Source organism: Rhinatrema bivittatum, chromosome 5, assembly GCF_901001135.1.
Source record: "Rhinatrema bivittatum chromosome 5, aRhiBiv1.1, whole genome shotgun sequence".
In the NCBI taxonomy this organism is placed as follows: domain Eukaryota; kingdom Metazoa; phylum Chordata; class Amphibia; order Gymnophiona; family Rhinatrematidae; genus Rhinatrema; species Rhinatrema bivittatum.
Window position 1 is genome coordinate 78,910,779 of NC_042619.1, and position 26,214 is coordinate 78,936,992.

A 26,214-nucleotide genomic window follows, 5' to 3' on the forward strand; every position below is an offset into this window, starting at 1 on the left:
TCCTTTTTTACCTTAGAAAGCAGGCGTTGCTTACCACAGTTGGTTTCTGTGTTAAGAAATGAGGGTTGCTCCTGTGCATTGTTCATTCTTCAGGTTTGTATGCTCATAATCTGAGGGTGCTTTGTAGTAACCATACTGGGTTCTGTTGTATGACATCACCCACCTGTAAGAACTTTATATCCTGCTGTGCTTGGAAAACATCTATTACAGGTAAGCAACTTTCACTTTGTGAGTTGAGTTTAAAACTATTAGAAACTCCATTATCTATTAAAATCTTTGATTTGTTTCTAGGGGATCTGGTGCAAACTTGCTTATATTGAACCTTCTAAAAATGCAACAGAATGGAGCAGGGAAGCAACTGCAAAATTTGAAGCAATGACTTCCAGTAGACGGATGATATGTACAGTCATTAGTAAGTATTTCTCATGTGTTTGAATTTTGTTCTGGTAAATAACAAATTTCAAATTTTGGTAACGTGGCTGCCTGGTGTGACTCTGGCGGGCTTCACACGTCACATCAATAGGATTTTGCTGGGGAGGAGCCAGCTGTCTTAGTACTTGTGGGTACCAATGACATGAGAGAGGTTCTAGAATCCAAATTTAGGTTTTCAGTAGAAAGTTGAAACCAGAACATCCAGGATACCATTCTCAGAAATGCTGTCAGTTCCATGTGCAGGACCCCAGAAGCAGGCAGAGCTCCAGAGTCTCCATGCATGGATGAGTCAGTGGTGCAGAGAAGGTTTTAGGTTTGTTAGAAACTGGGCATCATTTTGAGGAAGGGGGGGGGGGCGGGGTGCTCAGTAGAATCAGGCTGCTGGCATTAACCTTTAAAAAGTAGAGAGGTTAGCTTTTAAACTAGATGGGGAAAGCCAACAGACATTCAGAAGCGTGTGGTTCAGAAGGATATATCTTTGAAGGATACCAAGAGAACAGGGAAACTAAGATATGCCAGTAGAGAGATTACAATAAATGCTAAAGGAGACCAAGTGCCTTTTAAGTAAAAGGAGACAGAGCAGAAAGATTTCAAATTACCCCTTTCAACAGATAAGCAGTTTGTTAATAAAAACAGAAAGCATACTTTGAAATGTCTGTATACAAATGCTAGAAGTCTTAAAAAAATAAAATAAGATAGACTTAATGTATAGCACTGGGTCTTAATTTGCATTCAGCTAACATTCAGTGGAGCGCACTGTTAACTCGCATTTGGATGCACGTTTTCGACGCGCTAGCTTTACCTCTTATTCAGTAAGGGGTAATAGCGTGTCAAAAACCCGCGTCCAAACCCCCCCCCCCTCCCCGAGACTAATAGCGCCCGCAACATGCAAATGCATGTTGATGGCCCTATTATTTTTTATTTATTTTTATTTATTTATAAGCTTTTATATACCGAAGTATTGGTGAAGGCCTTCACGCCAGTTAACATTTTTAAAGCTATACATTAAATTCAGCGGAACAACTTCGACAGGTTAACAATTATAACGACGATATACAATAAAATCAGGGGAGCAACTTAAACAGGAATTAGCGAGAGAACTTGGGGATAACAAATTAAGGTGTAATATATTGATACATTAGCATGTGATAAAGGATGTTAAAATCATCATGTGTGTTGATAGGAGGGGGTACTAGGTTGGAGGATATTCTAGGGTGAAGAAAAAGAGTGGTTGGGTAGGGTATAAGGGTGGGAGGGGATTGATGGATCGAGGAGGAAATAAGGTGGGAAGAGCGGGGGGGGGGGAAGCCGGGGATGTCATTTTTGTTGGTTTAGCCTATCCCGTCTTTGTATGCTTGTTTGAAGAGCCAGGTTTTGAGCAGTTTTTTGAACAGTTTGGTATTGTTTTGAAGTCCGAGACTGGAAGGTAGGGTGTTCGAGAGGTGAGGTCCGGCTAGTAGTCATTCCCGCGCGATTCACTAAGTAAAATGTGCAGCCAAGCCACACATTTTACTTAAGAAATTAGCGCCTACCCAAAGGTAAGCGTTAATTTCTGCTGGCGCCGGGGAAGTGCACAGAAAAGTAGTAAAAACTGCTTTCCTGGCGTGTAGCCAGATGGACTCAGAACGAATGGGTATAGTATCTGTGTGCTAGCAGTTGGAGATGGATCTGATGTCAGTACGGGGTATATATACCCCCACAGGAAGCGTAGCAACTTAGTAATTTCCGTCTCCAAAGCAGTTTGGAGAGCCTGCACGCTTGCTGCGCATGTTTTCCAAATCTACTTTCTAATTTCTACTTTCTACTTACTACAACTTCTACAGCATCGAGCCCCGCACTCCTGCGGTGATACCCTAAGGTCCCTCCCCCAGTAGAGTTTCCCGGGGTGATTTCCGTGATCCCCCAGAGGTTTAAGTCCTCGGTCTGGTGGCCAAATCGCGGCAGGGACACAGCCCCCGGGCGAGGTTCGGGTGAGGCTTACAAGGCGCCTCGGTCCCGGCGTGGACGAGGCAGCGGGTGCATATCCTCAAACGCGGCGGTGAAGGTACTTGCCCTCTCCCCCGCAGCCGGAGACTACCCGGGTTCCAGCCGGGAAGCGCCGAGGATCAGGTAAGGCGTACATCTCTTATTTCTGGTCTCCGAGGAACAGAGGATCGGCGGCATGGCATGCCGTGGAGGGTGCCATTTTGTGGGCCTAGTTCAGGTATTGAGCGCCCGTAATAGGTGCGGCTCTGTTCCTCCTTGTGCGTATATTGCCTTATTGCTGAGAGCATATTGAATGCCATTGAGCGTGTATTGCTAAACCGCATATTGCTGAGAGCCTATTGAATGCCATTGAGCGTGTATTACTACCTGCATATTGCTGAGAGCATATTGCATCCAATTGAGCGGCTTTCATGGCCGCCTATTGCTGAGAACGTCTTGCATATTATTATTATTGTGCGCCTGTGGTACTAAGTGCATATTGCTGCCGCATGTTATTATTTTTGTGCGCCTGTTGTATTAAGCGCATATTGCTGCTGCATATTATTATTTTTGTGCGCCTGTTGTATTAAGCGCATATTGCTGCCGCATATTATTATTTTTTGTGCGTCTGTTGTATTAAGCGCATATTGCTGCCGCATATTATTATTATTGTGCGCCTGTTCTATTACGCATATATTATTGCCGCTTCTCATTCAGAGCATACTTTTCCATGGAACAGAACGCCTCAGCGTCTTCAGCAGCGGCGCCGCCGGCCTCAGGCATTAAAGCCCTTGGCCTCTGCTCTGCCTGCCAGCTTAGAGCCACGCACAGTGAAGAGCCAGATTCCCTATGTGCCCAATGTGAGGAGGCCGTGGGACCCTCAGGCCAGGGTCAGTCTCAGCCAAGATTTGCTGACAGTTCCCCAGGGGCTACCCCGGATTTAGCAGCCAGTCTCGACCAGTCGGGAATCCCGGGGGATCTTGTACCCCGGTGATTAGAGGCTGCTTCCATTTCCTGGGTGGATCTCTTTAAGGGGATTCATGCATTTGTACAGATGCAGACGGCTTCCCGTCCAGGCCCTGCGGTTCCTGCTGTTCCTGCGGTGGCTGCGACTGCGGCGGCTGCTGCTGCTGCGGTGGCGGGTCCTGCAGATCCCGTTCCTGGACCCTCACGCCCTTATCGTGAGCGGGTCCTCCCGCTGCTGGACAGTCCAGAGCAGTCAGATGAGGAGGTTTCACCGGATGAGTCCGAACTCCCGGACGAGGGGGAACTTCCCCCAGGGATTGAGCCATATAGAACCATGAGGCGGTTCTTCCCTAAGGAGGATCTCTCCGACCTAGTGTCTCAGTGTCTGGCGGAGTTGGATATTACAGGTCCCAGCGCTACGGTAACCTCTGCGCAGAACCCCCTGCTGGAAGGTCTTCGTCCTACAGCCCGCCATTTTCCATTCTTGCAAGCGGCACAACAACTGATAGATTTAGAGTGGGCGGCACCAGCGGCTTCCTTTAAAGGGGGCCGGGCCCTGATGGGCATGTACCCATTGGTGCCGGCTATTCAGGACTTGCTGGCGTGCCCTCAGGTGGACGCCTTGATTAGCGCTGTGGTCAAGCGCACTACCATTCCAGTTGAAGGAAGGACGGCCCTCAAGGAGCCTCATGACCGGTGACTGGACGCCATTCTGAAACAGACCTTTGAGGTGGCAGCTTTATCTTTGCGGATCGCGACCTGCTGCACAGTGGTGACGTGTGCCTGTTTGTCACAGGTTAGGAGCAACGCTCCAGCAGCTGACATGGAGTCAGCTCTTTCATTCCTCACGGATGCTGCATCAGACCTGGTCCGGACAACAGCTAAGGGGGATCTCATCCTCCGAAGCCGCCAGGAGGCAGCTCTGGATCCGGAGATGGTCAGCTGATGCACCTTCCAAGACACGCCTCACCAGATTGCCCTTTAAGGGTTCTTTCCTCTTTGGTTGCGACCTTGATAAACTGGCCAGCACATGGGGTGCCTCTCCAGTGCCTAGACTGCCGGAAGATCGGTTCAGAAGGGGCCAGCGTGCCTTTCCAAGGCCCTCCAGGGGCAGGAGTTCACAGCGCTTTGTTCCCTATAGGAGTCGCTACCAGGCACCACGTCCTCAGGCCAGGAATCAGTCCTTTCGGACCAAGCAGCGCAAGAGGGGAGCAGGCCCGGGCTCAGGTCCCGGCCGCGCCTCCCAATGAGAATTCGCCAATTCATCTGGGGGACGGAGCCATAGGGGGCAGGTTAACCCTCTTCTACCCCAGATGGGTCGAGATCACATCGGACCAGTGGGTCCTCGCCATTATCCGAGAGGGATATTATCTGGACTTTCATCATCTCCCTCCAGACAAGTTTGTGGAATCTTCCTGTCCCACACACAAGAAGGCAGCATTGGAAGCTACCCTGGCGAGGCTCCTGTCCTTGAAAGCTATCATCCCAGTACCTGCATGGGAAGTGAATTCTGGACACTATTCCATTTATTTCATGGTCCCCAAGAAAGGGGGCACCTTTCGGCCCGTACTGGACCTCAAGTCAGTCAATCGATACTTAAGGGTTCCGAGGTTTCGCATGGAAACTCTGCGCTCCGTCAAGACCGCAGTACAGCCAGGAGAATTCCTCACGGCCTTAGACTTGTCGGAAGCCTACCTGCATATCCCAATCATCCGGATCATCAGCGCTACCTACGCTTCAAGGTTCTAAGACGCCACTTCCAATTCCGGGCTCTGCCCTTCGGGTTGGCCACGTCACCGCGGACCTTCACCAAGGTGGTCGTAGTGGTAGCAGCGGCACTCAGACGGGAAGGAATTCTGGTCCATCCCTACCTAATCGATTGGCTGATCAGGGCGAAATCACGAGAGGAGAGCCATCGGACAACCGACAGAGTGATCGCCCTTCTGGAAAGCTTGGGCTATGTAATCAACCTCAGCAAGAGTTGCCTACAGCCTTCCCAGTCGCTGGAATACCTGGGAGTACAGTTCGACACCCAGACAGACAGTCAGTCTCACTGCCAAGAGAAGGTTAAAACTTCAGATGCGTATCCGGTACTTGATGGGAGCCAGTCGGCCCATAGCTTGGGATTATCTGCAGGTTCTCGGTCTCATGGCATCCACCCTGGAAGTGGTACCTTGGGCAAGGGCCCATATGAGACCTCTGCAACGCTCCCTGCTCTCTCGCTGGAGCCCCCGTTTCCGGAACTATTCCACGCACCTACCTCTGCCTGCCAGAGTACGGACCTAGTTACGGTGGTGGTTGCAGTCCAACCACACGAGCAGGGGGTCGAAGATGTCCTCCCCCACGTGGACTCTGCTTACAACAGATGCCAGTCTGAGCGGCTGGGGAGTACACTGCGAAGGACTCGCCGCACAAGGACGGCGGACCAGAGAAGAGTCAGCATGGAACATCAACCGTCTAGAGGCTCGGGCAGTCCGATTGGCATGCCTTCAATTTGCTCACAGACTGAAGAACAGAGCAGTCAGAGTGATGTCCGACAACGCCACCACGGAGGCCTACATCAACCGTCAGGGCGGAAGCAGAAGCCGACAAGTATCTCTGGAGATCGCCCCACTGATGGCTTGGGCAGAGGCGAATCTTCAGGACATCTCCGCCGTCCACATTGCCGGGAAGGACACCACGGCAGACTTCCTCAGCAGAGAAAGCCTAAATCCGGGAGTGTGGCAGCTGTCATCCACAGCCTTCCAGATGATTGTGGATCACTGGGGGATTCCGGACATGGATTTACTGGCAGACAAGTCCAATGCTCAAGTACCCAGATACTTCAGCCGCAAGCGCGACCCGTTCTCACACGGAATCGATGCCCTGGTTCAGCCATGGCCTCCAGGGACTCTGCTATATGCTTTTCCTCCGTGGCCTCTGCTGGGCGCCATCATCCACAAGATTAAGAAACACCGGGGCCTAGTTCTTCTAGTGGCACCAGACTGGCCAAGAAGACCCTGGTACGCGGACATGAGAAGACTACTGGCAGGGGATCCTCTTCCCCTGCCTCCTCTCTGGGACCTTCTACGTCAAGGTCCCAACCTTCACGAGGATCCTGCTCAATTCTCTCTTATGGTCTGGCCATTGAGAGGGCTAGACTGAAGAAAAGAGGTTACTCGAGCCCGTGATAAATAAACTCCTCCGAGCTCGCAAGTTTTCCACATCCCTCACCTACGTAAGGATCTGGAGAGTATTCGAAGCATGGTGCGACACTCATGGCACCAATCCACATGCGACCACAATCCCTATTGTGTTGGATTTCCTGCAAGATGGACTTCAGAAGGGTCTCTCCCTCAGCTCCATCAAGGTTCAGGTGGCTGTGCTGTCTTGCTACGGTCCCAGGAGGGATGGCAAGACCATTGCCAAGCACCCAGATGTTTTTTGTTTCCTGAAAGGAGTCAAGCATATTCGTCCACCACTGAAGTGGCCTGTGCCCTTATGGAACCTCAACCTTGTTTTGGATTTCCTCACGGGATCCACCTTCAGACCCCTTCGGGGCCTGTCTCTCCATTCTCTAACCTTGAAGATGGTGTTCTTGCTGGCGGTGTGCTCAGCACGCCGCATCTCAGAGCTACAAGCACTGTCCTGCCGTGACCCATTTCTCAGAATCACTCCTGAGGCTATCCATCTTCGTACGGTTCCCTCCTTTCTACCTAAAGTGGTTTCACAGTTTCATCTTAACCAAACCATATCATTTCCTACCACGGCGGGTTTGAAGAAATCTGAAGAAGGGCGTTTATTACGCCATCTCGACATTGGCAGATTGCTGCCCAGATATCTGGAAGTGACACAAGAAATAAGAAAGACGGACCATCTGTTCGTCCTGCACAGCGAAAAGAAACAAGGTGAAGTGGCCTCGCGGCCCACCATCGCCCGCTGGATTAAAGAAGTTATCCGAGCAGCTTACGTAGAGGCAGGGAAGTCTCCGCCTCTACAGGTCAAGGCTCATTCTACCAGAGCACAAGCGGCATCCTGGGCAGAATCCAGGATGCTGTCGCCTGCAGAAATATGTAAAGCGGCGACATGGTCCTCCCTCCATACCTTCTCCAGGTTCTACCGTCTGGATGTCCATGCCAGGGAGGACACAGCATTTGCGAGGGCGGTACTACATGGTCCTCAGGCAGCCTCCCGCCCAGGCTGGGAGTAAAGCTTTTGTACATCCCATTCATTCTGAGTCCATCTGTCTACACTAAGGAAAAGGAGATTATCAGGTAAGTAATCTCAACATTTTCTGTGCACCTTCTGACTTAATATCATGGCAATATTAAGTTGGAGGTCCGAAAATTTAAAAAAAAAAAAGTTAAAAATTTAAAAAAAAAATTTTTAAATGGGCCTGCAGCTCGTGAGTTGAAAACCGGATGCTCAATTTTGCCGGTTTCTGAACCCGTGGCTGTCAGTGGGTTTGAGAACCAACGCTGGCAAAATTGAGCGTCGGCTGTCAAACTCGTTGACAGCCGCCTCTCCTCTCCAAAAAGAGGCGCTAGGGACGCGCTAGTGTCCCTAGCACCTCTTTTTTACCGTGGGCCCTAATTTAAATTAATTTACTGATTCGCGTGCACAGGAGAGTGGCCTGTGTGCGTGCCAAGAGAGCGGGCGCTCGCCCACTTTCCCGCGATTTTTACTGTATCGGCCCGAAAACATTGTTGAAGGTACCAGCAAACAATGCCTATCATCTCCAAAGAACTAGGGCTTTTTGATATGTCATCTGTCATGTGGAATTCATTTCCTGATCACCTTGGATCTCAAACTGATATAAAAGATTTGAAGAAGCAGTTAGTATTGTTTAGGTAAGCATTTGAGTGATGGCCATGTTTTTCGTGTTTGTGTAATTTTAAGATGTTATATATGTGCGATGCTGTTGTTAATTGATATTATTGTAATCTGCACTGAGCACTCTGAAGTGGAGGGAGTGGACTAAAAGCTTTTGAATAAATAGAAATAAATAAATGAAAAAACCGATGTGATATCTCGATCGAACGTCGGTATATAAAAGAAATAAATAAATAAATAAATATAATTGGCATTTTTGAGACCCGAAGGATAAATAGTGGGACACCATGATAATGGGGTACAAATGATATGGGGTGGCACTATGTATCAAAGAGGACATTGAGTCAATCTGGATAAAAACTCTGCAGGAATCAAAATGCAATGTTGAATCTTTATGAATAGAAATTCCAGGTGAAAAGGGGAGTAAAATAGCAGTGGGGTTGTATTACTGTTCACCTGGCCAGAATAAACAGATAGAAAATAAAATCCTAAAAAAAAAAAAAAAAAAATTGCAGAAGCTAACAAAACCAGGAGCACAGTAATGGATGATTTCAGTTTCTGCAGTATTGAATGGGTGAATGTCACATCAGGACATGCTAAAGAGGTAAAGTTCCTAGATGAAATAAATGACTGCTTCATGGAGCAGTTTGTACAAGAACCAACGAGAGGAAGCTATTTTAGACCTAGTCCTTAGTGGAACACAGGATTTGTTGTAAGAGGTAACAGTGTTGGAACCTCTTGGCAATGGTGATCACAACATGAGCAAAAGTGACTTAACTGGAGGGTAGACACTAAAGAAATCTACTGCAACAGCATTTAACTTTCAAAAAGGTGACTATGGTAAAATGAAAAAAATAGGAAAAAACTGAGGAGCAGCTGCAAAGGGTGAGTTTAAATTAGGTATCAACATTCTTTAAAAATACCATCTTGAAAGCCCAAACCAGATGTATTCCGTGCATTAGAAAAGGTGGAAGGAAAAACTAAACGACTACTGGCATGGTCAAAAAGTAAGGTGAGTGTGGCTGAAAAATGAAATTGCATACCTGCTATTAGTACTATGGTACTTGAAAACTGGAAGCTTGCCAATGTAATGCCAATTTTTAAAAAATGTTCAAAGGGTGATCCTGGAAACTACAGACCAATGAGACTGACATCTGTGCTAGGCAAAATGGTAGAAACTATCATAAAAGAACAAAATTGCTAAACATATCCATAGGTATAGTTTAATGGCACAAAGCAAACATAGATCTAGCCGCAGGAAGTCTTGCATCACCAATCTGCTACGTTTTTTTTGTGCACGCAAATATGCGGATAAAGGTGAGCCAGTTGATATAGTGCAACGGTGGCCAACTCCAGTCCTTGAGAGCCACCAACAGGCTTAGTTTTCAGAATATCCACAATGAATATGCATATGAGAGATTTTGCATACAGTGGAGGCAATGTTTATGGCTAAAGATATTGAAAAAACAGTTTTGATCCAACTTCAGGAGTTTTGGGAGAAAACTAGGCTGCTGGATAAGTTTCAGGCTGACTTCAGACAGTACTATAGTACCGAATCAGTGTTGGCTTCTATTTTGCATAATTTTAAAATGGTGCTTGATGGTTCAGATGCAGTTCTGATACTTTTTGATCTCTGTGCTGCATTTGATAATATTGATCTTGCGCTCATGTTCAAGCATTTATCAGAAGCAGGGTTTAGAGATGAAGCCTTTGCGTTAGGTGCCATCTTTTATTTCAGATGGATTACTATGGGGTCCATATTTAGCCACTGTGTGACTCTGCAAGTTAGCTGGTTAAATTTATCTGGCTAAATAGTGCTGTAGTGCTAGAATCGTTTATCTTGCTAAATTTAGGTCCAGGTGAATGGGCCAACTCTAGAGTAGGCTGGATAAGTTATCTGGCTAACTCTAGTACTATCAGAACGCTCCTGATTTATCTGGCCAAATTCTAGCCAGATAAATAGTTATACAGCTAGGATTTAGCAGGATAATTTTCATTTATCTGGCTAAATCCGTTTCAGTAAGGATCTTAATATGTATATAAATATGGTGTCTTTTCTCTTTTTCAGATTTCATTTGGGCTCCACAAGATTCCTTACTTTTCACTTTTCTCAATCTACAATCATGGATGTGATTGTAGAGGGTATGTCAAAACACAGAGCCAAGAAAATTGGCAAAACCAATGACCCCAAACACCAAAAAAGGCAAAATCAAAGAACAGCAAATATCAAATTAGATCCTAATGTACCAGATGGTTAGTGCCTACTATAATACATGCATCAGCAAGCCTGACGGTGTGCCCCTATTTAAAATGTTTTTCAAAACATTTTTCTTGCACATAAAAAAGAGTAACAATGATCACAGCTCGACAAAGGCCAGTGTTTCGCAAAAAAAGCTTCTTCAGGAGCATCTCGACCATGTCACAGCTCCTCTTCCCTTGAGTGTTATGAGACCCTTGGTCCGGCAGTTATGACAATGATGTCAATTGATTTAATCTGGCACCATTAGACTGCAGCTTTCCTAGTATTATTTATTTATTTTATTTATTTCGAAGTTTTTTTATATACCGCGGCACGTTAACATCACCTCGGTTCACAATCGACAGTAAATCAGCAACAAGCTTTACATTAAAGAGAATAAACTCATGTGTACATAATAAATCAATTAAGAGTAGGTTTCTGTGGTTGATAGTGTCAAACAATACAGGCAATATATTCACCAAAAAGACACCAGAGCTCTTTTTGTACTAAAATGACAAAAATGAGATTGAAATTGGTCTGACAGTGGTCTCAAATCATCATTTCCTTCCAGAAACAGCTGAAACTACTGTATCAGTGCTCTTCCTATCACTTTGCCAAAAATGTTCCTGCTCAATAGTTAATTCCCCCCCCCCCCCCCCCCCAAATCTGTTGCTTGCAGATCCAGAGAAGCTTCTTTTAATAAAGGGGAGAAAATCATTTAATTTAGTTTGGTAGGGAAAACATCATTCAAATCATATTTTGTTCATTTAGTAAGATAGTTCTGGTTTCCTTTATCACCCTAAATGGGCAGGGATTGTGTAGGCATTTAATTGGCTTTTACACTGATAATATTTTACCAGTTTCTTAAATATTGATCTCAATAAAAGGGGGATAAATGACTTCTTTTTTAATGCTTTTTTTTTTTTTGCTATTCCACCTCTATACTATGTTTGCTCCAGAAACTAAATTCCCCTCTTTGAAAACTCACTCATTGAACGTGATGATATGAATTCTCCAGATGTTTCAATTCCACATAGTCTGTGTTATCTAAAAATGAGAATATCATCCACCTGGAACAGGAACCTGTCTAGGCTCTGAAAGAACTGGGGCATGCATTTCTGAAAATATTCAGGAGCCAAAGGTTAAAGCAGAACTGTCAAAGGATATGATGAAATTAATTAGAAATTCATAGTCTGGAGAATCTGCAAAAATCCTGACTGTACATCTAGTTTAGAAAATAATTCTACATCTCCTGCATTGTCTGAGTGTTCTCCATGCTGGGAGCAACATTTTCTGCCTTGCGAACACTATCATTTAGAAGCTGATGTAATAAGCTGCACAAACCCTACCATGGCTTTTAATTCCTGTCTTAGTATGGGTTTTTCAGTGCAAGCCTAACCCTCCTATGTAATAGAGGCTTTAGCACTGAAAAAAGCCTCAGTAAAACTCAGGATTAGCATTTCTTCATGCAAATTGCAGGGTAATGAGCTTTTTAGCCATTGCCCTGCAGTGCAGAGAGGAACATTAGTAGGGATGTTGCCTAATGTGGCTTTTCTCACAGGACAAGCAGGATGATAGTCCTCACATACAGGATGGAGCCCAATCATGGAACACTTTTGTCAAAGTTTCTAGAACTTTGACTGGCACCTACTGGGCATGCCCAGCAATGCACTGACCCTGCATCCAGCAGAGGTCCCCCTTCAGTCTTCTTTTTTCTGCGCAGCAGTAGCCACAGGGGTTAAGGAGCTCTCTTGAGATTCCTGACAGGAATTTTCCTCACGGAACGTTTTTCAAAAATGTCAAAAACCTTCTACCCCATTGGGGTCCCCCTATCGATATCCATACTCCGCGGTCGAAAGGTAAGGGTTTACCCTTGTTGCAGTCAATTCCCATCGAGTTATTCCTTTGGGGCCTACTGGCCATCGACCACACCGTGGCTAAATTTTTGTCTGAGTCATGGCGTCTGGTTTTCATCGGTATCTCGACTGTACTCGAACAGTGTCCATCACTGTCCCGCACACAGTCTGTGTTATGTGTTTGGGGTCCGACCATGATGTCCTAACTTGCACCAAATGTGCCCAAATGACACCGAAGGGCCGTAAGGCTCGTTTCGAGAAAATGGAGTTTCTCTTTCAGTCAAAAAGCCCCGACTCCATTGATAGCTTTGACTTCGTCCGAGCAGGTGCCATCGACCTCTCGCCAGCACCGGGGCACCACTGCTGCCCGACCGGCGTCGACGATTCCAAAGGTGTCTCTCTCCTCCTTGCCTCCTCAAGAAAAGGACAGAGGAGATCATCGTGAAAGACGTCGACACCATCATCGCAAGGCTCTGTCTGCCGATCCAGGCAAGCCCTCTGCATCGACCTCGACAGCCACCGACAAAGAAGCCCCATCCTCTTCTGTGACCGGGTCACAGAAGCGTTCCCCACCTTCAGTGGTGCCGGGATCCTTTATTCCACCTTCACCAGTGGACCCTCCGGCTACGCCAGTGCTGCCTCCTACTCCGGAGCCGGGGTTCCATGCCCCAGGCTTCCGTGAGGAATTGGATCAGATAATCCAAGAGGCCATCGGTAAAGCACTTCAGGGCTTCCAACCTCCGTCGACACCGGTACTGGTCCCCGAGCCGGTCACCAATCCGATTCCAGTAGCGCTCGCACCGCTACTGGGTAGACTGGATGCGTTGATCGGTGCCCTTCCACCGATGGAACCGAGAGCATCGGTGGGTCCGGTGCCTTCCACACAGATTCCATTATCAGATGATGAGGAAACACTGATACCCATTCCAACGTCTGGGATTTTGCCACAGACTTGTCCATCGATGTCACCGACCCCTTCAGTGCCTCTATCGATGCAGTCGGTGCCACCTCTGATTCCACCGATGCCTAGGCCTGGTCCTTCAGGATTAGCACCATTTCTCCCCGCTGGAGACCCACTAGGTGCTGGAGATCAGCCCTATGATCCTTGGACCAATGATCCATCCCAAGATACAGATGATCTACCATTAGAGCACTCTCCCCCAGATGAAAGACGACGTTCTCCACCAGAAGATCTGTCTCTTATTAATTTTGTCAAGGAAATGTCTGAAACCATTCCTTTTCAACTTCAGATAGAAAAGGACTCTAGGCACAAGATGCTGGAAGTACTCCAATTTCTAGATGCTCCTAAGGAAATCATGTCTATACCTATTCATGAAATCCTACTTGATCTCCTGAAGAGAAACTGGGAACACCCAGGTTCAGTTCCACCTGTCAACTGCAAGACAGATGCCACCTATCTTGTGCAGTCAGCTCTTGGGTTCCAAAAGTCACAGTTGGATCATCACTCTGTTGTTGAATCAGCCCAGAAGAAGGCGGCACGACGTTCAAAACCTAATTCCTCCATACCTCCAAGGAAGGAACAAAAATCCCTGGATGCTTTTGGCAGGCGTGTCTTCCATGGCTCAATGCTCATATCTCGCATTGCCTCTTACCAGTTATACATGACCCAGTATAACAGAGACCTTTTTAAGAGGATCCAGGATTTCTCTGATTCTTTACCAGAGCAACTCCAGGCTCAACTTCATACTCTGGCTCAAAAAGGTCTGGATGCTGGAAAGCACGAGGTCGTGCTGCGTATGATATCTTTGACACTGCCTCTAGAGTGTCTGCAGAGGGGATTAGTGGAAGAAGATGGGCCTGGCTCAAATCCTCTGACTTAAGACCAGAAGTCCAAGACAGATTAGCAGATCTACCCTGTGTGGGTGATAATCTCTTTGGGGAAAAGATCCGAGAGACCGTGGTGCAGTTGAAGGACCCAAAATTGCCAAGAGTGCTTGTCGAACACCTTAGTTACAGATGCTTATTTAAAGATCATAATAGGCTTCATCGAACAGTGATAACTTTATATCTCTGCCTTATTTTTAATCATAGGTCTGATAGTTATCTTTTTTTAAATATTTTTCATATTTGCTGTGCAAAAGTTCAACTTAACTTTGGTGTGAAACGCTGTCTTTTTTTTTTTTTAAACATCTATGAAGCCTTGCTTAATATGCCCGACATGGGTCCATGTTTCGAACAGCCGGTTCTTTATCAAGGGCTCAATAACAGCGTTGTAGGTGAATTCAGTGATCGTATAGCATGGCGTTTGTGTTTCTTTTCCTGGTTGCTTCATATGATTTAAATGCCTTTACGCATTTAAATAGACGGGGTAATGTGTACCACATATTAATTCATATCGAAAAACGCAGTTGAAGGACCACCATGAAACCCTGTGCCAGCTTTCTTCTGTGCCGTCTGATTTTTCTTATGCCCCTAAGAGAACTTTCAGACGTGACTCTAAGTGGCCGGCCTACAAGCCAAGAAAATGTTATTCTCCGGCTTCTAGAGGACGCCCTTCCAGACCTTACCAAAAAGGTGAATCCAGGCAGACTGTGCCTCAAAAGTCTCAGCCTGGACCAGCGTCAGGGTTTTGATTCCTTCCTAGAGTGTAAGCCAACCTCTCCTCTTCCATCCATACCGGTCAGCGATCAGCTCTGCCACTTCAACAGCATTTGGCATACAGTCCAGTGGGTATGTGCAGTGGTCACTCAGGGTAACCACCTAAATTTCCTGACTGTTCCAGTGGACTCTCCACCTCGGCTGATGTGGGGGTCGTCCGACCACTCTCCCTTGCTCGAACAGGAGGTCTCATCCCTCCTCAAATCCCGAGCAATAGAACCAGTACCCCTCTCCCAGCAGGGGCAAGGGTTTTATTTCTGGTATTTTCTAATACCAAAAACGTCAGGTCTCGTCTGCCCGATGCTGGACCTCCGCACCCTAAACAAATATTTGCAGAGAGAAAAATTCAAAATGGTAACCTTGGGCTCTCTACTTCCTCTTCTAGAAAGAGGAGATTGGCTATGTTCTCTACATCACCAAGACGCTTACACACACCTCAACTTCTCCATTTCATCGCAAGTACCTGCGATTCCTGGTCGGCCCTCGTCACATCCAGTACAGTGTACTACCATTCGGCCTAGCGTCCGCTCCACGGGTATTCACCAAGTGTCTGGTGGTGGTCGCAGCCTTCCTCAGGAATCAGGGTGTGCATGTCTACCCTTATCTCGACGATTGGTTGATTAGGGCTCAGACTCAGCAGGGCACTAGTCTCCCTGTGTCTCACTATCCACACCCTGATCTCCTTAGGGTTTCTAATCAACTATTCCAGATCCAAGATAGTTCCATCCCAAACCCTATCCTTTATAGGGGCCGACCTAAACACCATACAGGCGAAAGCCTTCCTCCCCCAGGATCGCGCTTTCACCAAAGCATCTCTGGTGCATCACCTACAGACTCTAGTATCTTCAACTGCTTGTCACTTCCTCATACTGCTGGGTCACATGGCGTCCTCGGTGCATGTCACTCCGATGGCTCATCTAGCCATATGAGTGATTCAGTGGACCTTAAAATACCAGTGGATTCAAGCTTGCCAGCAGTTGTCCAGCATTATCCAGGTTACCAAACAGCTCCGTCTGTCAGTAGCCTGGTGAATTCACCACTCCAATCTCATTCAAGGCCTTCCATTTCAGGCTCCAGAACATCAAATTACCTTAACAAACGTGTTAATGGCGGTAACCTCTGACTAACCCAATGAATACCAGCTCCAAAAAGTTGTAATAGTAGAGGTTTTATTTATGGAGGAAGGCGGGGATTCCTCCAGGAGCAGAAGCAAATACAAAGCAAACGGTGTATAATACAGAATCTGCTCGAAGATCTGACGTGTGTGCTCAGCAATATAAGGGTGTCAGTCCAACCAATTAACAGATGTCTCCAAAAACCCGCCCATTCCCTTATAGCCAATCAATAAATTTTAGCATGTGTGTGTGTGCTCTTACTATGGGCAGGAGCCTCTTGTTATCATTAGCAGAAAATAAGACCAAGTTAACTTCCGTTTTCCCAGGAATGATGTCATCTGTGCTGGCTGATTCTCTAGTAAGTTTAGTTATCATAGTGCTTCATAGTGCTATCAATCTACTAGATGCAATTCAGCGCTGGGTATTCTTACATGCCCCCCTTTGAAGGGTGATGCCTAGGAACCCTTCACACCTATCTGTGTCGCGTATTGCCTGTCTTAGGTTGTCCCGCCTAGTTAAGGCTAATCCTTACTGGCTAGAGACTTACCCGTCTTAGTACCAATATGCTCGTTTTTCACAGATAGTCATATCTATTTATTTATTTATTTAAAATCTTTTCTATACCGTCGCTAAGTTATATACCATCGCAACGGTTTACATGTAGGCACATATTTAATGTAAGTAAAGTGTACATAGTATATTCTAACAGGTGCCGTCAAAGGTTCAGTTACAATATATCATTAGACAAAATAATTTTTAGAGAAGTGGGTCATGACAGAGTGTACTGAAAGTACTTTTACGGGTAAATTTGATATACATAGTGTTATCAATATGCTAGTTGTAATGTGGGGTTCATAGACTACTCTACTGTATTGTCATAAGTACTGTGTGTCTGTGTTTATCTGCTTACTCCTGAATAATTTCTATTCTCCCGTCTCCTTGTAAAAAGCCTGTTTAAAAAGCTATGTTTTTAAACTTTTCTTAAATGCCTTGAGATCACTTTGTAATCTGATCTCTGGAGGCATTGTGTTCCAAATTGTGGGTCCTGCTAATAAGGCCCTTTCCCTCACTTGGGTTAGTCTTGCTGTTTTAACTGAAGGGATGGTTAGGAGTGCTTTATTTGCTGATCAAAGATTTCTGTGTGGGACGTGTACCCGTAATGCTGTGTTTAGCCAGTCTGATTTCTCATCATGAATTAGTTTATGGATGGTACATAGGGTTTTGTATTTAATTCTGTGTTCAATCGGTAACCAATGTAGTTCCGCTAGGGTTTCGGTTATGTGGTCCCTCCTCCTTTTTCCGGTTAGTATTCTAGCTGGGAATGGTTCAGCGTCATCATTAGAATCCAGGAGCATCAGGTTCAGGGTTTCAGCTTGATTGAGCATGATCCGAGTGCTGGTCTGTGTTATCAGCATTTCAGAGACTTGATTGCGGCATCTCTGTAGGCAGATGCAGAGGCATGGCAAGCAGAGGCAGACTACAAACTGGCAATCGTACACATGGCAATCGTACACATGGAGCCAATTAGAATTTTGAATCCTGAACCTAAACTAGAGAACCATGAGCCAAGGGATCCGAATGGATCACTGACATCAAGTCCTTTCCAGGTTTGCACTGGTACATGTGCAATTGACATCATGTTGCGGGTGATTTCTTCAATTACTTCACCCTTGTCGTCTATTTGAAGACAACAGTTACTGAGGTTAAATTTACCACATAGTCCTCCTTCTGCAGCTATTATGTAATCTAATGCTAGATGGTTCTGGTAAATGGCATTCTGAAAACCCTTTTGCAGAGTGGCTAATATTCTCAGTGCTTTAGCAGTTTCATTAGTAATTATTTCAACAACGGCTTGCAATCTTATAATACGATTTAACATGTAAATTGGAGTTCTGTAACCCCAAGAGCCATCATGATAGGTCACAATACTGGGCCAATAAGAATTTACCATTTGAGCTTTCATGGTATAGTTGAGAATAGATTGTGACAAGCGGGAATTGCCTATAGCTATAGTGTGCAATACTGTGTAAGGTCTATGGATGCACTGTGTTGCAACAATGGAGTGGGCCAATATCTACTGTGCTTTACTTGAGGTTGGATTGGTGCTTATGCATATAGGTGTCACAAATATACTAATCAGAAGGGATAACCTAGCAGAGCAATTGAACATCATTCTTAAAAGGTACAGAGAAAGTATTAAGAGGCAATCCATTGTAATGGACAAGGAAGAAAGGGAAAAACAACTTAAAGAAAACATAAGACACGTTCTGGTCATAGGTAGGAATAGGAACAGTTGCATATCCCTGTGAGCGTAAGCCTCAGTTAGAATGGGTAAATTTCTACAAAGAGAACAATCTCAGAATAAACACAAAGGCCACACTACCAGGAAACATTTGTAAGAGCACACGCATACTCTAGGTAAAACCTAATAGGAAATGTTACAGGAAGAAATGTTCAAAAAGATTATAGGGAGGTCAGCGTAGAAAGGGAATAGAATATTGAGATACTAGAGATCAGCAAAGTAATTATCATAAATGCAGGCTGCTGAACAAAGAATAAGTCAAAAGAGAACTTGTGCAAGGCACCAACAGTAAGATGAGTGAGAGAATGCTAGAAATAGCTTGCAGCAAACAGAACAGCATGTATTCAACATATGCTGATGTGGCAGAAATATATGTGAATATATATATATTCTTCTTGAACCATGAATTACTACTGAAACCACAGAGTACACAAATAAGGAAAGGAAGATCCAGAGAAAAACCAGATAGTCAAAGAATAAGGGTGTGTATGGCCATCTTTTGGGGCACACGTACTTATGGTTATGCATATAGGTATGGTGCCAAGCCAAATCATTACCACATCTATAGGTCACATCCCAGGATGTGGGCAGGGTACATACTTCGAAAATGAGGGAAACCGACCTTTCGGTAGGGAGCAAAAGGGCAGATGCCATAACTGGACCCTGAGGAGGGTCTCCTTTGTGGACCTGTATCCATTGTTGGGCGGGGGCTTCAGTAGGGTCAAAACAGGGTAATGGTTGTCTGCACGGTACATACACTGTATCGTGTAGAATTATGGGAACAATATGTAACTGTCCCTTCACATTCGTAGTGGGATTTGTATAGCAGGGGGGAAGTCTTGATCATACCGTCTATAGTGACTGAGATGCAAGCATCACAATTCGGGTCAATGGTGCATACAAGGAGTATGCCACTCCAAAGGGACAATACACAAAAAAGGATAAACATGTTAATGCAAAAAGTGAATACCAAACTGGAAATACAAAAGCAGACTGATAGTAACGAAGATGATAAACAGGACAGGAAAAAATGCACAACCAGGTATCAAAGTTAAAGAAAAGGGGCTGTTGAAACATTTGACAATCAGTGGGATATAGTATGTGGGTAATGTGATCAAGGCAGCTTTCATAGACAAGGGTAAAGGGTGAAGAAAGGCATATTACATAATCATTTAACGGATATAAGAGGTTGGAGTTAGACTGGAAAATACTACAAAACTTGGAAAAACAACATTAATTCTGTCCAAATAATGGCATTTGCAAATAGGTCCAAACATCATCTGAGCAAGACACAAAACAATGAACACACAAGAAAATCAAATGATGTAGGATGAAAGCTGTATGATGGCTTTCTTTGAAAACAGTTCACAGTCCAAGTCGGGATAATCTTTGAATTCAATGATGCAGGTAGGGAAAACAGGTCTTTCGGCTTAGTGCACATCAGTGACAGGAAGCACAGCTTTTTAGTTCAGCACTAGGTATGTTACTTGATCAGAATCTACCATAAGGGCAAAACAAATTCAGATTAATTAGGGAGAAGATTCCACCACAGACATCGCATCACAGAGAACATTAAACTTTGACACATATCATTCATTCTTCAGGTGCAAGGACACATGACACAGAAGACAAAAAAGGAACACAATTTTTTACTTCTGATGAGCTCAAACCCCTGATCAAAAATAAAAGGAGGCCAAAAGGGTGTGTGAAAAAGTACTTAATGTCTAGATCGATCTAGAATAAAAACAAAAGTAAAAATCAAAAAGAGATCTGTTTAAAAATGAAAAAAAAAACTGGTAAAAAGGGAGAAAATGTAATCTTCAACAATCTTCAGATGTTTCATCTGTGATTAACCTGGGAAAATATAAAAACTGGCAACATACAGGTTAGAGAAATTATAGCTCAATTGAAACTAAACATTCTGATATGAATTCAGCAAATTGCAGTCATAAAGCTACATTTAGTTCTTTTATATGGCTGTGCCTCTAGGAGGCGCTATACTCATTAATACTCAGTTTCCACTCATTTTTTTTTCTTTTTCATCTGGAAGACAGTCCTGCAACAGAATCTCTGTTACTGAGATAGCGCTTGCGCATCTGGGGAAGACACTCTCCTCTGGGAAATGACAAAGTATTGTTAATTATGACATACAATGTAAACATAAGGGCAATTTTAAATATGCAAGAAAAGGCTTAGGGATATACTGTAAGTGTGCCAGTACGATGACCAAATCTCTCCTGCTAAACAACTTGTGCCTTAATATCTTTTAATTCCTTGCCAGTCCGTTTTTAAACTAAACACACAAATATCTGTTTTTAAACTAAACTGATCGATTCATTAAAATGGGGTCTCTCTGTTCATTTATTTTTATTTTTATTTTTTTCGGTGACTGTCCCACAACATCCCCCTTAGCTGACCCCTTTCTCTGGCACGCACTGCTAGACTAGAAGGCAGTTGTAATTTTTTTTTTATAACCTTCTTTCCCGGTGCTGCAGGAGCACTTGAAATGGCAAACATCAGAGGAACTTTTTAACATAAAGAATTAGCACCTTGGAACCAAAATCCAGCTGTGCAGGCAGAAATGTATAAAAACAGTTATATAAAACGTGGGAACGAAGCACGTGGTTCTAAAGTGAGGCTTAAGAAAAGGATAGGAAAGTAAAAAGAGGTTTATTTTCTTCTCCCTGCTGCATAGGCTAGCAGCGGCTAGGATCAAAGAAACCGGTAACACAAATTATTAGCACCTTGGGAACTAATGAGAAATCAAACCAAATGATCAAATGAAAGTAATTTATAATCACAGAGATTGTACAAAACCGCAAGAAAAGGAATTACTCAGAATCCTTTCTGGAAACCAATTGAGACAGCAAGTAACAGACACATTTCTCTCAAAGTCTGTCTGAAAAGGCAGTCAAAACGACAAGCAATAAACGTGGGCAGGAGGGAGGGGCTGATGCTCAGACCGGGATAGCCCACCTGATGTCCTTTACTAAGGAAAAATCAAACCTGACTGGAATGAAGGTAACTTTAAATGGACAGAAACTCTGCCATAAAATGTAAGCACTTGTAAACGGGCAATTAGCACAGCAGGCGCGGGGGGGGGGGGGGGGGGGGAGTGAAGATTTCACACACACAGGCCTATCCAGTACCGAGCGGTAGGAAGAGCTGCGTTAGTGCCTGCAGCACCCGCGGTTACCGCCCGCACAGTGCAGCTCACCTACCGCTCGATCCTGAACACTAATTACATGCAAATGTAAGCCGCGGCTAATAAGTGCCCGTGAAGCATTAGGCCCGCGCAACCCATTTTACTGGATAGAGCGCCTATACAGTATCCTGGGTGCGCGGGCCTAAGGCTTCACGCCACGCTGGTATCTGTCATTTCAAATGTCATTTGAAATGACAGATACCAGGAAGTTGCTTCGCCGCTGTCAGTGTCTGTTCTCCCCTCCTCCCGGAGCAGGGCGCGAAAAGCAGCCTTGCTCCGGGAGGAGGGTAGAATAGACACTGACATCGGCGAAGCAAAAAAAATAAAACGAAAAAAGCCCCGGCCGCGATCATGGGTGCCGGTCTCCGTGGCAGCCCCAGTCCTCTCCCCTGCTCCCGAAGCCCAAAAAAAAAAAAAATAGCGAAAAAACCGTTGCAGCCCCCCTCCGATGTCCGGACTGGGGCTGCCACGGAGACTGCAACGGCGAAGAAAAAAAAAACCCAAAGCAATTTTGGGGTTTTTTTTATCAAAAGCGACAATTTTGGTTTTTTTCCAAAAACGACTTACTTTTGGGATCTGTCAAGATCCCAAAAGTAAGTCGCTTTTGGACGCCTGCAAAACTTACTATTCTGAAGCCATCATCAGGAACACATTGCGATCGTAGCTCCTCCCGACAAAGATGGCCGCCTGCACGGGGGGAAGCTACAATTGGCCGCTGAAGACGTGACGTCACGACGTTTGGTCACGTCTTGAGCGGCCAATTGTAGCTTCCCCCCGTGCAGGCGGCCATCTTTGTCTTCGTCGGGAGGAGCTACGATTGCAATGTCTTCCTGCTGATGGCCTCAGAATAGTAAGTTTTGCAGGCGTCCAAAAGCGACTTACTTTTGGGATCTTGACAGATCCCAAAAGTAAGTCGCTTTTGGAAAAAAAACAAAATTGTTGCTTTTGAAAAAAAAAAACCAAAATTGCTTTTGGTTTTTTTTTTTTTGCTTTGCCGCTGTGTCCTTCCTTCTCCCGGAGCAAGGCTGCTTTTCGCGCCCTGCTCCGAGAGGAGGGGGGACACAGCGGCGAAGCGAAAAAAAACCAAAATTGCTTTTGGTTTTTTTTTGCTTCGCCGTTTTTTTTGCTTTGCCGTTGCAGTCTCCGTGGCAGCCCCAGTCCAGACATCGGAGGGGGGCTGCAACGTTTTTTTCGCTTTTTTTTTTTTTTTTGGGCTTCGGGAGCAGGGGAGAGGACTGGGGCTGCCACGGAGACCGGCACCCATGATCGCGGCGGGGGCAGGTGAGCGGGGGCTGGGGGAAAGCTTTCCACCTACCCTTACCCATGCCTCTACCGCCTGGGTCAGGGTAGGCGGTAAGTTTGCAGGTTAAACGCGCGACAAAACGGCGCGGAAAGATAGCGATAGTCGGGGCGCGGGTTACGGGATGCTAGGGAATAGCTAATTGGCTCGTTTGCATGCAATATCGAGCTAATTCGCTCGTTTGCATGCAGTATACATGCCGCGGGCGGAAGGGGTTGCCCGGGGAATTTAGGACGCGGTAGGAGTAGGTTAAAGGGGATTCGGGATCGCAGGAAGGGCTAACGCGGCCGGAACGTGAGTTAAAAGCGGCTTAGGAGCAGGGTAAACGCGGCCGCACTTTACAGGATAGGCCTGTTAGTAAGGCTTGGTGATGTCAGCCTAGCACAGACAGGTACTGAACTCAACAGGAAGGAATGCCAAGCTCAGACTTCAATTACCATCAACCAGCACGAGTAAAATGGGAGCGCAAGAGAGGGAGGGGGCGAAAACGGAATCTCTCAAGGTTCAGTTTTAAAAGACAGAGCACTGGCCAGAGCAATGCATGCAGATAGCAATGAGCAGTGAGCACAGTAGACGCCCTCCCTTCTTCTCTAAAGAATTCCTGAGGGAGGAGATGAGGTGACCTCAGCCTCCAGAGGACTCAGCGTGAGCCAAGACAGACAGGCACCGAGAGGTACCAATAGAATAGAAAATAACTACCAAGCCCAGAATGCATTGCCAGTACCTGGGGCTCTCAATTCACAGCTTCTTTCTCCTTCCTAACTTGTTTGTTTTAGCAAGCCGTAAAGTTGAATAGGTAAGTCCACGGCAAATGATTTAACAGTGAAATCTAAAAATCTGAAGAGGGGGGGGCTACGCCCAAAGTGCCTGGAGACAAAGCATGGGGCAGGAGCATAAACGTCCAGAAAACCAGGTACTAGCAGGCACATATGTAAGGACAAAGGAATGCCCGGGGGGGGGGGGGGGGGGGGGGGGGGGTGTAAACTCACACCACGGAAAAACTACAATACCCAAGAGCTCAAGCGGAATAGAAGGAGGGGGGAAAGGGGGGCTAAGCTAAGCAGGCTGATGGACTGCAGAGGAGCAATAGGCAAAACTCTACTTCCCAACAAGCACTGTGAAAGGGGGCAAGGGGGTGGGAGGAGACACAAGAATCCCAGAAATCAAGAGGGGGCTATCTGGTGGGGGGGTGGGCTAGGCGGGAGGTGGGCTAGTGAGCTCTCTGGCTGGTACAGGAATTTGTAAAGGAGGGGGATAAGCACTCTGGGCAATTACAATGGTACTTGCTCTCTGCCTCGCGGAAAGATTAAATGATTTCTTTGCTTCGGTGTTTACTGAAGAGGATGTTGGGGAGGTACCCAAAATGGAGAAGGTTTTCATGGGTAATGATTCAGATGGACTGAATCAAATCATGGTGAACCTAGAAGATGTGGTAGGCCTGATTGACAAACTGAAGAGTAGTAAATCACCTGGACCGGATGGTATACACCCCAGAGTTCTGAAGGAACTAAAACATGAAATTTCAGACCTATTAGTAAAAATTTGTAACTAATCATTAAAATCATCCATTGTACCTGAAGACTGGAGGATAGCAAATGTAACCCCAATATTTAAAAAGGGCTCCAGGGGCAATCCGGGAAACTACAGACCAGTTAGCCTGACTTCAGTGCCAGGAAAAATATTTTTATTTTATTTAGAACTTTTCTATACCGACTTTCCAATAACAGAATTACTGATCAATTCGGTTTACATTTTGAACAATAACAGTGACAAGAAAATGTCTTACAAAAAACAGGTAGAAATAACTTGGAGATAAATATATGGGGTTAAATAACAAAGAAATACAATATACAAAGCCTAATATAGGCTGAGGCAGACAACATCGGTGTGGGGTTGTGTAAAGAGTTTAGGACTGACAATAGGTAGGGAATTACATGTTGGACTTTTGAACTGCCAAGGAGTTGGAGTTGGAATTTTTTTTTTTTTTTATTGGGGAGTTCCTTGAGTTATTCTATGGGGTATTCAATGGGGATTCAAAGAATTTTTTAAAGTTGAACCTGTCTAGATCTTGTATAGTTCTCTTGTAGGTTGTTGAAATTAACTGAAGTTCTTATATAGTTCTCTGCCAAGCTGACCTAAAGGGGAGCTTGGCAGAGATTATTGTGCAGTCTGATGTTATGGAAAAGCTTGGTGGAAGAGCCAAGTTTTAAGTCTTTTTTTGAAGATAATGGGGCATTGCACTGATTTGAGTTCTGGCGGGAGCGTATTCCAGAGTTTGGGACCAGCTGTGGAGAATGCTCTTTTGCTTAACGCTGATTTCATTGGTGGTATCTGGAGATTGTTTCGGTAGGCTTGTCTCACTGGTCTAGTAGAGGTGTGGAGTTGGAGAGGGAATTTGAGCTTGAGTGGGGCCAGGTTGTGTAATGCTTTGTGTATTGATGAAAGCTCTTTGAAGAGTATTCTGAAATTGACTGGTAGCCAGTGTAGGCTTTTTAAAATGGGTGAGATGTGGTCTCTTTTGTTGGTCTTGGTTAGGATCCTTGCCGAAGCGTTTTGCAACATCTGTAATGGTTTTAAGGCGTTTGCGGGTAGGCCTACTAGAAGAGAGTTGCAGTAATCTATTTTCGTGAGTATGATTGCTTGTAGAACCAATCGGAAGTCTTGAAAATGGAGGAGTGGTCTAAGTCTTTTTAAGACTTGTAATTTGAAGAATCCCTCCTTTATTATATTATTGATGAGAGCTCTGTAATTCATTTGGTTATCAAGTATAACTCCTAGATTTCTGACTTGTGGTGACAGTGTTATTTGGGTGGTGAGGTTGGTGCTGGGAAGTGAGTAGGTTCCATCTTGAGAGATGAGTAGGTATTCTGTTTTGTTTTGATTAAGGATAAGATTTAGGCTTGTGAGTAAGTTATTGATGGCTTGTTGGCATGTGTTCCAGAAATCCAGAGTTTTTTGGAGAGATTCGGTGATTGGGATTAGGATCTGTACATCGTCTGCGTACAAGTAGTGGATGAGATTGAGGTTGAGCAGGAGTTGGCAAAGTGGGAGTAGGTAAATATTGAATAAGGTTGGTGAGAGTGACGAACCCTGTGGGACTCCCCAGTCGCAGGTGATTGGTTGAGATTCTTCTTTGTTGACCTTGACTTTATATTGTCTGTTCTTGAGGAACGATTTGAACCAGTTGAGAGCTGTATCTTTGATTCCAATATCTGACAGACGATCTATTAATGTGTTATGATTGAATAGTGGAAAGTGTTCTAAACATCAAAATCACAGAACATATAGAAAGACATGGTTTAATGGAACAAAGTCAGCATGGCTTTACCCAGGGCAAGTCTTGCCTCACAAATCTGCTTCACCTTTTTGAAGGAGTTAATCAACATGTGGATAAAGGTGAACC

At 45.2% G+C, this 26,214-nt stretch overlaps 1 protein-coding gene across 1 annotated transcript in view; it reads left to right on the forward strand.

The window, feature by feature from the left end:
- Nucleotides 1–26,214, forward strand: part of RNF17 (ring finger protein 17) — a 1,084,608-nt gene that overhangs the window by 490,100 nt on the left and 568,294 nt on the right. The window contains exon 18 of the mRNA XM_029603155.1: nt 292–412. Within this exon, the coding sequence (XP_029459015.1) occupies nt 292–412 (121 nt within the window). The remainder of the gene's footprint in view (nt 1–291; nt 413–26,214) is intronic.